The sequence below is a fragment of the Rhipicephalus sanguineus genome, chromosome 7 (genome assembly GCF_013339695.2).
Source record: "Rhipicephalus sanguineus isolate Rsan-2018 chromosome 7, BIME_Rsan_1.4, whole genome shotgun sequence".
In the NCBI taxonomy this organism is placed as follows: Eukaryota; Metazoa; Arthropoda; class Arachnida; order Ixodida; family Ixodidae; genus Rhipicephalus; species Rhipicephalus sanguineus.
This window is the reverse complement of record NC_051182.1, coordinates 133754892-133767678: the sequence shown is the minus strand read 5'-3', so window position 1 is coordinate 133767678 and position 12787 is coordinate 133754892. Positions and strand designations below refer to the sequence as shown.

General features: G+C 45.1%; 2 protein-coding genes across 3 annotated transcripts; both read right to left on the bottom strand.

Moving 5' to 3' along the window:
* Positions 1-594: 594 nt before the first annotated feature.
* LOC119399984 (peptidyl-tRNA hydrolase ICT1, mitochondrial) lies at positions 595-6406 on the bottom strand. Its single transcript, XM_037666890.2, has 6 exons — positions 5884-6406; positions 5095-5140; positions 3700-3759; positions 3404-3486; positions 1586-1758; positions 595-907 (listed from the first exon to the last, which is right to left on the bottom strand). Exons 1-6 carry the CDS (start codon positions 6028-6030, stop codon positions 820-822), a joined length of 597 nt encoding a protein of 198 aa, XP_037522818.1. The 5' UTR covers positions 6031-6406; the 3' UTR covers positions 595-819.
* Positions 6407-6923: 517 nt separating this feature from the next.
* On the bottom strand, positions 6924-11596 carry LOC119399983 (18S rRNA aminocarboxypropyltransferase-like). 2 transcript variants are annotated; one of them, XM_037666888.2, is made up of 6 exons: positions 11332-11596; positions 10662-10851; positions 9912-10105; positions 8190-8360; positions 7877-7919; positions 6924-7046 (listed from the first exon to the last, which is right to left on the bottom strand). In XM_037666888.2, exons 1-6 carry the CDS (start codon positions 11453-11455, stop codon positions 6932-6934), a joined length of 837 nt encoding a protein of 278 aa, XP_037522816.1. In that variant the 5' UTR covers positions 11456-11596; the 3' UTR covers positions 6924-6931. The 2 variants fall into 2 exon arrangements, with proteins under 2 accessions (XP_037522816.1, XP_037522817.1); XM_037666889.2 differs by having other exon boundaries at positions 11324-11464.
* Positions 11597-12787: the final 1191 nt, after the last annotated feature.

The window sequence follows — 12787 nt, the reverse complement described above, 5'->3', positions numbered from 1 at the left end:
TAAAGGAAAAAGCGTTTTAGCTATATATGTGCCATTGAGAACTAGAATGTTTTCAAGTTGAACATGTTGGTTTATTACGTCTCACGAAATGCATTACGGATAAAGTAAAAAGTCGATACATTAGAAATGCTCTGCGTGCTGTCCTGACTTGCTTAATTATTGTAGCTTATATGAAAGAAGATGGTAATATAACTGCTTCATTGCTTCAGTAAAGGAGAAATTACAAGGAAGGCAATTCAACAAGTAGTGATCCGACCATCTTTCGCATGTTGCTTCAGATGCAGTATTTCGGGCAATCTCAGGATACCGAGCCTAACATGACAGACCTTTTCACTGTTGTAGTGACGTGCCAAACTTTACAAGCAGGATCAACATTTCTATTTTGACCTTGGTGAGAACTCCTAATAAGACGTAATGAATGGCTAAAACAGCCGGTGTGGATAGGCCTCCTCAGCTGTCACAAAAAAAATGTTAACGGGTTGAAAAACAAATAGTACATCTTGAGTTTCCATGGCTTTAATTCCAGGCTCATTGAAAACCCCTTTAGATTGCCATGCACGAAACCACAGACATCACAGCGGCAAGGGCTCTGTAGTATTTGACCCAACAACAGGTCTGACTGAGCGTACAGCAGCTTTCAAACTGCCATCAGGCCTGTTGTACCATACAACTATTTCCACACAAACTTCTCTGCGTTAAACCTTTGTGTTAAGGCACTTGTAAATGTGACTAGTGGCAGCACACGGCCCTACAGAAGCCATTGTACACCCGAACAGATGTTCTTCTATGAGGAGAAATCTGCAGAATCCAAGCACTGGCCTAGAGGACACGAGATGGCTCCTTGAAACGCCGCCACTGAGACCTGGCCCGCTTCTCTTCTACTCTTCGAGCTGACGCTCGTGCCCGCCTGCAAAGCAGGGCCACTTCCTTCAGAACCAGTTCAACAGTCGGCGCAGTTAATCACCACAAATCCTGCATTAGCCAGACACAGAAAAGTTGCTAGGTTGATGTGATCGAAAGCCGTCAGTGACAAATGTCGCCACAGCCGTCATTACAACAAGGGGGCCTGTCTTCATCGGCTTGCGCAATGTCCCTTGCTCGACGACTTCTTACCATTTCAGGCCTCTGTTTTTGCCCAAATTTCTGTCTTGTTTGGCTAGCTAGACTGATGGAACTTGTCGTGATGGGCCAGCACTTTAGCCATGAGCAACACTGTAGCAGAATGCATTGGATAATTTCAACAATCTTGGGGTTCATGTGAATGCTTTGAAAGAATCCGCTCATGGGCTGGTTGGTACATATTTTTGGGCACAAAGTTTGTATGGCGTAAATAAATGGGGATGAGAAAACAAAACAGAAGTGACATGGAACACACAAGTGAATGTTAGTACATGTTTCGGTGTTCTTCTGTCTCTGTTCATTCGCACTGCGCAGAACTATCGGCTAATGTCGACTTACGTTTGCTAGCACTGTGTAAATGTCAGCTAATGCTGGCTACCTGCTCAACGCTGTCTTCATTCAATCTTAGGCTAATTAGTGAGTCGGCTACCGAGTGTTCACATCATGCGTACTGATTAATGCCAACCTCTTCTCGTGTAACCGCTGGATGGCCTCGTCGGGACCGGAGGGTGGCGGGCGACAGGCCTCAGTCACTAGAGACCGCAGCCTGTCGAGGCAGATGCGCGTGTTGGCCAGTTGGCTGCGCTGGTCGTCACACTCGAGCACGAGCTGGCCGCGACGATTCACCAGGTGGCCCCACTGGAACGGCAAGCACAGCGTGGTCGTCGTACAGAGTGTCGCATGACCGAGCGTGAAACTCTCCGAAACATCGCTGCATCACTTTTCACTGCTGAATGGGTTCGGAATTTGCATGCAAAATGTTCTACGGGAAGTAAACTGTTGTTTCAGAAGGAGTTTATGGTTAGCGCAACAAAACTTACGAGCTAAGATTGGCAAAGTCTCTTATGATGTAAAGTAGGTCAAACAAATTATCATGAAAAATTATAATCAAGACAATGTGTACACAAGAACATCTGTCAATTCTGAAAACAGATTACTTACCTGCATAATGCCAGCACTGGAAAATGTTGACTAACTGTTGGCTAGTGTTGGTTACATGTCGACTATCCAATCTTGTAACGATATAGTAAAACAATACATGCCTCATCCATTAAATGCTTCATGCACAACAATTCCCGTTAGGCGAGTGTGCCGCCAATACTTTATAGTTTATTTTGCACCAACCTTCAACAGTGTCCTTAAAAGTATGCCTTTGACGAAAATCTCTGAGTGACCCTTAGCAGCAGAGAGAAATCTAATATTTCATAGACTCTTCACCACTATCATCCCTTTGGCACTGTGCGTGTAGGTACGTGCAGTGAAATGCTATACGAGAGCTGCAGGGATATCTGAATCGTGTACTAGTCAGATGTATGATTTGATGACGATTACAAACTTATGTAGTAACAAACTCCGCAAAACTACGAGAAGAAAACGCAGCATCTCATATTCTAGCATACAATGCAAACCACCAGCTAAATGTCACAGCGTCAAATGACATGGGAATTACGAGCTGCGTTGCGGGCCTTGAATCTGCAATTTCGTCGTAATATCTGTCGGCAGGCTACACAGCTAGCACTGTTGTGGCCCTGTAGCACCCAGCAAGGAGCTCAGGCATGGCGAAGTCGAAATAAGCACCAAAAAGAAGTATTTGGAGAATGACTTTGCGAAGAAATCCTGGTGGTGGAATGCTTTGAGAGACTGTTGGAGGAATTGCAATGAAATTCCTCCTGGTCAGACATGTATGTACTTCCGGTTTAGCTGGTTCATCAAAGCAGCAAATGGTGTCGGAGAACACGAGGAAAAAGAATAAGGGACACGATCATGAAGTGCCCCTTGGCAACTGTGACGTGAGCGACGTGATGTCTCATATGTGTGTCATGTGTGCAAAGAATTGGCTGCTCGCGTCATGCAGTGACATCGTCATCAGCAGACACTATCCAACATTGGGCAAAACGTTTGTCAACTTAGACCGGTGCTAGTATTATGCATCCAGAAGCCTGTAACTCCTCATTCAAAATCTGTAACATGTTCTTACTGGAGTTTTCCTTCCAAATCATCTAGTTTCTTTTTCGTCTTGATTGTGATCTAATATGAGTCTCATATGTCCTACTACATTGAATTCAGTGAATTGGGGGAATTTTTCTCACCACAATTTTAGCCCCAAGAATGATGTTTTTATTTGCACTCAACGGTAAACTGCTTCTAAAATGCCAGTCAACCCACCACATGGTGTACTAACTGGGTTGGAGTGTAACTGGTGTTTTAGAAGCAGTTTACACCCCACAGAGTGTTTCGCTGTAGGAAAGAGCAAACACCGCTCATATATATGTAAGCACTTCACCTGCGTCTTCAGACGCTCCCGGCCTGTTGCAGGTATCCAGGTGGCTGTCTCAAGACAGAAGCGAATCTCAACCTTGCTGTTCACTGCACAGGAGGGTACAACAAAATTATCAGCTACAAAATTATCACTGACGTAGAATACAGGTCAAGCAATGCTTAAAAAAAAAAAAAGATTTTTACTGAATATTATCACGATGATGAGCAATTTCATGATAAGTGAGGCAAGGTTACAGGCTGCACTTGTTTTGTTTATTTATTCTAATGACACCGGTTAACGGTATAATGAAAAACACTCACCTTTGTTCACATTCTGACCACCCGGTCCACTGCTCCGACTGAAGGAAATTTCCAGTTCACCTAAAGGCAATACCAGAAATAAGGAGCTGGAACTCTGTTTCAACACAAGCACATTTAGAATTTCAGTTACAAGAGTGCAACTCTCGCCGGTGTCTAGCTATTGTCTCCTTTGCTTTTTATTTCACTGATGCCGTTGCCGAATACATGGATGGCCTGCATCGTCAACATTATGTAGCCTTCTTGATACGAAAGCAGAGGGCGCAGACTTTTCAAGAAAGGAGGCACAAGCAATACAGAAGACGACTGTTATTTAGCGACAAGACGTTGTCTAAACTGTGTAACCTTTCTTTTTTCTGAGTGGTGCCCAAGTCCTACTTCTATGTGTCCGAGTTCGAGACAATTTAGCAGGGTCTGACTGAGTCAAGTCCAAGTAAGCTGGACTGAGTCTGACTTCAATGAAGTGACTCTCAGCAAGCCCCATGTCAAAAATATATTTAAGGAATAAGTATATGAACTCTGTTTACACTGCTGACTCGCATTTATGCGTGAGTTACTACCTATTTGATGAATGGTAACTGCGACTGCTTTCTCACAAGCATTGAATATAATGCAGGCTTGAAACATCACTCAGCAAGTGAGAATAAAAGAGTACGGTAGAATTTTTATTTTAAACTATCTTGGGTACAACGGTTTATTGCATAAATTTCATTTACCGTAAGTGAATCAAAGAGTCACCATAGATCTGTTTGGTTATGTTGAAGCAAGCAAGCACAGAACAGCACAGTGCAAAACAGGTCATTCTGAATCATAAGAGTGCAGGTACAGGAACTAAGATGGCTAAGTAGAATGTCTCGTGTTCTACTGACACTTTCCATAACCTGATTTTTCAGTGGAGACATACATGACGTTAAACTTTCTTAACGTGTGGCATTTCCATAACACAAAACACAAACAAGACATATTTTACAGTTAATACTAAGGGTGCCAATGGTATCCAAGTCTTCAAGATCTTTCAAGACAAGCAGGTCACATTACCGAAACTGTGTGGCCAGTCAGCACACATCTTGCAACAAAAACCTTCTACGCAATTATGTTGATGGCACGTAGCACAAAGATGACGATTATGTACAAGAGATGAAGATGCAAGTGAATTGGTCATGTGTTTCGCTTACACACACACAAGCACACACGTTCGGGTAAATTTACATTCCACCAGATTCTAATACGTCCAATAGGAATTTTCTCAAATGTTCTATGAGAGCTACATAAAAGTGCTCTCCCAGCTGTTCACCTGAGTTGACTTCAGGCAAAACACGGCTCTTCTAGATCACGCCAGCTGTGACGTGCTTCCAATGGTTTGAGCGTTTTATTATCATTATTAGTAGTGTATCTTACCCTCGGGTATGTGCCCATCGAATGTGCTGCTGTCTTCGCTGCTCACCTGTTGAGATAAAAAAATGGCAGATACACCAATCTGTGTCGGGATTAAATGATCACGAAAAAATAAAAGGAGAGTGCAAAAAAGATGGTACATAGAAAGAGAAGACGAGACGAACACTCCTATCGTCTTCTTTTTTTATGTCCCGTCCACGACCTACTGGAAGTAGAGGAGGTCCCGCGTTTTTTGCGCCCTGCTTTTATTAATTGCATAGCACTTTAGGGGCCCAGCTTTTCGTTCATCCACTGTCTCATGTCACATGGTCACGCAGTGGTCAATACAGGCCTAAAACAAGGCTAACAATGCTCAAAACCAGTGCGAAATAAACTAACAAGGTCTAAAATAATATAAACTACAGAAATAACGTAGAATTAATTGCACTTATTTACCTAAAATAGCGGAAAACGCTTCTGAAACATGCGGCTGATACCTGCGCCGCGCAAAAGAGGGCGCCACCGCTTCGGCAAGCGCGCGATTGCACAGGGAGTCGCTGGGTTGCCCGTGCTAGGCACGTCCTCAGGTTTCACGGCAGAGGAGCTGCATTGGGCGCAGGATTTAGAAGTACACCAAGACCTACACAAGGACGATATTAGCGCAATATTTAGCACGGTATTTAGAACTACATTAGCGACACATTAACCAGATAATTAGCGCTACATTATGTGAACTTAGTTTTTTTTTAATGACCATGACCCAACTTGTTCGGCAAAGCATTCTAGTGGGAAATGACCCGCGCTTGTTTTTACCTGTCGATCATTCGGCGTCGTCGTTTCGTCCGGACGCCGATCACTCGATAGACATCGCGCACGACACTGCAAGGCACCACCGACCGCACTATGGTGACCTGAAACCAGTCTTCGAGCCACATCGAAGCACACCAACATCGCACGCATGGTTCAAACTACGTGCTCCCTCGTTAAACGACGTAGTGTTTATTCACAGCACCATACATTTTCAGGGTTACACGATCGCGAGTCCCGCTGGCAACTTCGGTACACTAACCACACCTCACAAACCACGGCTACATGCAGAGCACGGTGTGATCCTGTCTCTCTGGTAACTCCCGTACCACTTCCTCGGAGTCCTCGTCATCCTCGTCGCCGATGCGTTAAACGACGAATCATCTGGTTCACGCGCTTAAGTAATCACGCTTCCCTTAAGCGTGGCGGTTGTCATCGGTGGCAAGCAAGCGGTAAAACAGACAAAATTATACCGGGACCGCAAGCACACACACGCGTTTACCGTTGCTCACACACAGTGGACGGCAAACAAACAGTGCGTAGATATTCTCTGGTGCGGCCTCGTGAATCACTGCTCGCGGCAGGGTCTACGTGGTCGGCCGCGAGGTTGCGCCCCTGACGAAAAGCGTGCTGCGCGCGTGAACCGAGCTGCTAAATTGGCGCTATTTTGAATACAGTTTTTCGCACGTGAAAGGCTGAGCAAAACTATAACCTTCGACGGGCACCATCCTGGAGAATATGGTGCCCGTAGAAGGCGTTGCCATTATTATCTTGGTAATGGTATATGGGATGTATTACTCAGGTGCAGGGCATGACACACATGTAGAGAAAGTCCGAAATTTACATTTAGCTCATCATGGCTGATTGCGCACCAGTTACCTTTACACTCTCTTTAAGGCAATCTTAAACGCACGCCGGGACGCTAACCGCAGATTTACTTGGCGACATGCTACCAAGTGGATCACTTAATCTAAACCAACTTCGGAAAAAAGACCCAGCGCCCCATATATAAATAAAACAAGTGCCACAGGTCGTCTGTACAATATACATGTGTTTACTCTGTTGTTTTTAACCCTGTAAGCATAGTTTCAACTGCAGGGGCTTCGTCGGTGCTCTTCTGTTCCTGGGTCTGACTCGATGTGGACTCATCTGCCGCTTCATCTTCTGAACTGCAAGGACACAAAAAGCAAGTTCTTAAGACGTATGTGTGAATGTGCAATGTCCCAAAACACATTTTTGCATTCAGAATGCTAGCACACTAAACCCCAGTTGGAAGGGAAAAAACTGTTGTCCAGTCGTTTGAAGCACGGTGCTGCACAGGCAGTCTGCATGGACATCTTAGAAAGGAAGCGTTCCAGTTTGCAAAAAATTCATCCTAATCTGGGATTCATATCCGGGACCAAGTCTCAGACCGATTAATGTGTTCATCCTGGGTTCAAATCCCGGTCGTGGACAAAGCTTCTTGTGAACTGATAAGCTTTCTGAGGAACCCATATAGGTTTCCTTCATAGCATTGTGCTACAAACGACTGGAAACAATTTCTTGCTTTCCACTTCTGTATGACTGATTTGCTCAATGTCAGATCACAGTAATTTTGGCTACACAGCATGTACAGTGTTCATGGAACGAAACAAGACATGAAAACATTAAGTATCAGAACTGGTTTGTGCAACTGCTCATGATGACGACGTCACGTCGCTACACATCGTCACTATGGGAGACCTAGCCTCCGATGTAAATGTATGAGCCAATATAACGCTGATATGACACTAAACAAAGACGATGGTAATGAAAGTATGTGCATTACTTAATTCTGAACTAGGTTTCACACTGTGAGTGCTCTACATCACCTTCGGAGAGATTGCACTATCCTACAGAACAAAGTTTCAGGCATCAGCAACAGCCCCTACTGTACACTATTAGAAGGCAAATGTGGCAAGTTCTGTATTTATTGCATTAGGTTCATGTGTATGAGGAATGCATGCTTGAAGCTTCTTACCTGTCAGTGCTGCTGCTGTCGGTTGGCGGTAGCTCCATATCACCTGTGGAAGGAAAGTGCAGCCAGCACAAAATTAGTCACTCATAAACCACCCTTTCTGCGTGTTCATACATGCATTCGTATGTGTGCATGTATACATACAGATGCAAAATTGATTAATTTCGGGGAGGGGGGGGGGCACGCAGTGCACCCCTGTTTCCTCCCCCCCTCCCCACTCCACCTTCTCCGGAAAAGAACCTGGATCTGCACCTGCTTCCAGAAAACCTCCGCTAACCTACTTGTTCTAATAACCCCTGAAAGAAAGAGAGCTTGCCTCGGTTTTGCCTGTCCCACCGAGCCTGCTCCAAGTGTTGTTGCTGGATCTCCAGGACGGCAGCGCCGTCGGCGGCCGTTGCATAGGCGTCCAGCAGCTCCCCGTTGAGTTCCAAGAAGGCGTGTCCCCACTTGAAGGGCCTCAGACACTCTCGGGCTAGCTGCTCAAAGCCTGCGCATCCGCAAGAGGCGGGTTTTGGAGTCAAATACACTCAAACCTCGATATAACGAATTATCGGTTATAACGAAGTAAATGAAGAAAAGTCATGTCATAGATACAATGTTACAAGTAATCGTATATAATGAATTTTCGGATATAACGAAGTTATTTTCGTGGCAGATGGGACTTTGTTATAATGAGGTTTGAGTGTACATCAGGCAGCGAGATGGCTGAAATATGGGCATGTCAGTTAGTGACCTTCGGGTTCCACAGTGCAAAGGACGATGACGACAAGCAAAGAACAACAAGATAACGTACGAAGTGCAAACCTTGCTGGTAGTTACCGCTTTGTGCATTGTCTTGTCCTTTCGTGTGTGTCATTTCCCATGCGCTAGACAATGTGTTAAGACAGCCATTCTGGCATGGTTCTAAGTGCTCAATAAAGAAATGTGAAGGTCCAACTACTATCGTCATCATGTTAAGTAAATTGTTTGAACCCAATGCTTCAGTGCCAGGACTCGCCCACTGCTCTCTTTGTCATAGACCTATGCCTTGCTTGCAAGACGCATGAAAAAAAGACACACACACACAAGTCAACAGGACATGCTCAAACTACAACTGGACTTGGTAGTTGGCACCCACCCCTGCGTGTTTCCTTGTGCCTTCATAACTATATCGCTACGTTGTCACCTCTGAGACTCGAGGAATCTGATCTTGCTCTTTACGACCAAGTTGTTGCCGTGTGACATTCACGTCATCTGTCTCGCAGCACTAGTTGCCATATGGGAAGGATTTAGGTAAGCCCAAGTTACAACACAGATGAAATTTAAGCTTGTTCATTGTCTCTGTTTTAAGTAATGCGGGGGAACAAGGACACAAGAAGAATAAACGATGGTGCTAACTTGTAACATGATGTTCATCTCCACAGCTGTGTGTACACGTTCACTGTGAAGCCATATTCAATTGTTCCATGCTTTCATCTGTGGCCCAATCGGTAGAGCATCTGCCAGAGGCAATGTTCTATAATGCATCTGAAGGCAATGCATGCATGAGTGATACTTCAATTTGTTTGGCAACGAGAAAAGGCTGTTGTACAGCACATTGTAGTGGCAATCGTATTTTTATGGAAAATAAAAAATCTTAATGCTGGGGTTATACATATGACAACCACAGTATGATTATGACTTAATCATCAAGAGGCACCCCATAGTTGGTGATCTCCGGGCAAACTTTGGCCACCTGGTCTTCTGTAACGTGCACCTAAATCAATCGAAATCAGAATTTTTACAGTTCGCCCTCCTCAAAGTGAAACCACCGTGGCTGGGAATCAAACCTGCGCCCTTGTTCTTAACAGTTCTTTTTTTTTTTGCATAGTGAATGTATGCTGCCTTGTGCATCATGCATGCGAAATCGTGTGCTTATACAGTCAATTACGACTGAAATAAAATTAGACGAAAGCTGTGTGCCATCTCATGTTTCTTCCATACCGTCCTTGTCTGTTTGGTGCAACGTCTTTTTCCTAAGCATGATGACAATGTGCAGAGCAGCGTAAAAAATACGCACCTGTGATGTAGCAAGCTGCGGCCAAAGCCTCGACACACGACAGTTGCAAGGGTCGGCCATAGTTGACAGGGTTCGCAGCCACCAGATGAGGCAGCAGTCGCGGATGGCCACCTCGCATCTGGCTGAATGGCACCTCGTCGAGCCGTGCCCACGAGCAGTCTACGAGCGCCAGGCCGTGCTGTGACACCACATGCCTGAAAAATTAATTTCCTGCTCCTTTTCTTCTTGGCAAGGACGGACACACATCAATGTCTCTGAATACGCACTGCCTTCTCAGTTCAACATATCAGGTCTTTGAGTCAGTTCTTAATAAAAACATTTTTATCACGTCATGCATAATGCTGACATTGGTAACGTGGCTTAATTAATTGAAGACGTTTCAAAACACCCGAAAATTAAGAAATATGTGACAGCCAGGCACAATTTTAGGGGAAAATGAAAACAACACCCTGGCGTAGCTTTGCGGTGACCTCATCTTCCTCAATTCAATGCGAAATAAACGTAAAGGTCTGGTATCAAGACTGATGCTGCGTAGAATTCGTTATTTTAAGGTTACTTCAAGGGTCTCCTACCCCTACTTTTTGTCACGAGCGTCAAGAAAAACCGTGAACATGTCGGCACATCGCAAAATTCATGTTTCGTAAAAGCGGGGTTTACACTGTACACAAATCACCCCAAAAGTTTCCGAGTACGGCTTCAATGACTGAGCTTCCGAACTGATATGTACGTTTGTATAGTTTCAAAACTTACATGTCCTCTGGAGACAGACAACGGGTTGCCGAAGGCGTCAGCACGACACCAGGGAACCGCTGTCCCAGTCGCAGCAGCCGCACGAGTCCCTTGCGTGCCAGCTTGCGTCCCGTGCACCGCTTGGGATCGCAGTGTCCCAACTCCCACATAGCCACGGAGAAGGGCCAACGCACCTTCTCCTCGCCTTCATCTGCGAACAGCATGCAGCAAGATTTTTTTTTTTTTTAAGTGTAGCACTTTAGGGGCCCAGTTTGTCATCCATCCAGTCTCACGTCGCATGGTCACGCAGTGGTCAATACAGGCCTAAAACAAAGCTGACAATGCTCAAAACCAGTGCAAAATAAACTAACAAGGGTTAAAATGATATAAACTACATAAATAACCACGAATGAACAGCAGAATTTACCTAACATCGCGAAAAACGCTTGCGAAACATCCGGATGAGACCCGCGCCACACAAGAGAGGGCGCCACCGCCTCGGCAAGGGCGCGATTGCCAAGGAAATCGTCCGGTTGACCGTGCTGTGCACTTTCCGAGGTTGTTTCACGGTAGTGGAGCTACACCAAGACCTACATTAGCGCTGGATTTTTTAAAGTACGGTTCATACTTTCTCTAACGCGAGGCCAGGCTGCTCTCCGATTCGTATAACCTCGCGCGCCTACAATCTCACCGTCGGAATCTCTGCTCTCCGGTCTCGGATCCGAGGTGTCATCGCAGGTCAGCCTCTCTTGCTTGTTAGCGCGGCCCGCCGAATGCCTGGCTCCCCTGCTTTTGCCGTGAAAACGCTTCTTCATGACGGCTCGTCGTTGTCGGGATCGCGATCGCACGCTCACTTCTTCCGAGAGACTGGCAAGGCGCAAACTCCAAGTGTTGTGCCGGTGCTCTCCTACGCTACAGCAGACCACAGTAACCACAGAAATCGGAACATGTGTTCATTGCGAAAGCTCGTCAGACGCATCGACAACATCCTCACTTTGCTTACTTTCAAGAACCTTAATACACAACAAGGTGCGCTCGTATTGAGTAAGATACCTGCGCACAATTTGTTGTTGTTGTGACTATAAATCACGTAAGTTTCTAACGCCTATGAACTAAATTATTGATTGCGCGAAAGTACGTCTTGCATCATCATCATCATCATCATAAAAAAATAAAAGTAAAGCGGCAAATTTGAACATGCGATAGGTAGCTGCTTCAATGCATGTGCTTAATGTAGTACGCACAAAGGTTTATTGTGTGTTCGAGAGTTCTGAAAACTTTAAAGGCACATATGCAGCTGAAGAAAATTCATTCACTCGATCGTAGGGCAACACTACAGCATTCTTTTTTCCACATTAAAAAAAAAATTAGTTGTCTGAGAGGAGACATTTGTATGCTACGTCGCATTATGCATAATGTTTCAACATGATATTTTGCTCGACATGCAATGTTGATACGTGGTCACGATTGTCTGAGAGGAGACATATATGTATGCTACGTCGCATTATGCGTAATGTTTCAACATGATATTTTGCTCGAAATGCAATGTTGATACGTGGTCACGATAATCATACGATGTCACGTGATCTTGGCATCAACGAAGACAGCAGTCGGCGTCTTCAAGATGAAACTGCTTATTTGGCCGAACTTGTGGCCGGGAAATGAAGACTCAAACTACAGCAACACTGTACACTGATAGCGGCGAACAGGGCGTCGGCCGTCAATAAAACTGATGATCGCTGGGACGCGCCGTCTTTTATACATCATGCATCGAACTTTCCAGCCTTATCACTGGTGGTCGCGCAAGCTCTGAAATAATCTTGACTATTCGCGTCATGTGCGCAATCTGAACAAAATGATCTACGTACTACAATCGTGTAGCTTCTCGAAAACTGCGGCGCGGTTAGCGTCGAGCGTTGCTAACCGCCCTTGCGGGTCAAACCCGAATACATCAAAATAAAAAAAGAAGCGGGCGTGGCAATATGCTGATTCGGATAAACAGTTTAACGCAAAGGGGTCTGCTGACACGCCCCTTTTGCTCAGTTAGAGTTTTCATTTAATGCTATGTTGTGCGCACAAGATGAGTGCTTGTTGATGGCACATCGCATGAGGTTACCTTTACAGACTTGATCAACAACGTGCAAGCA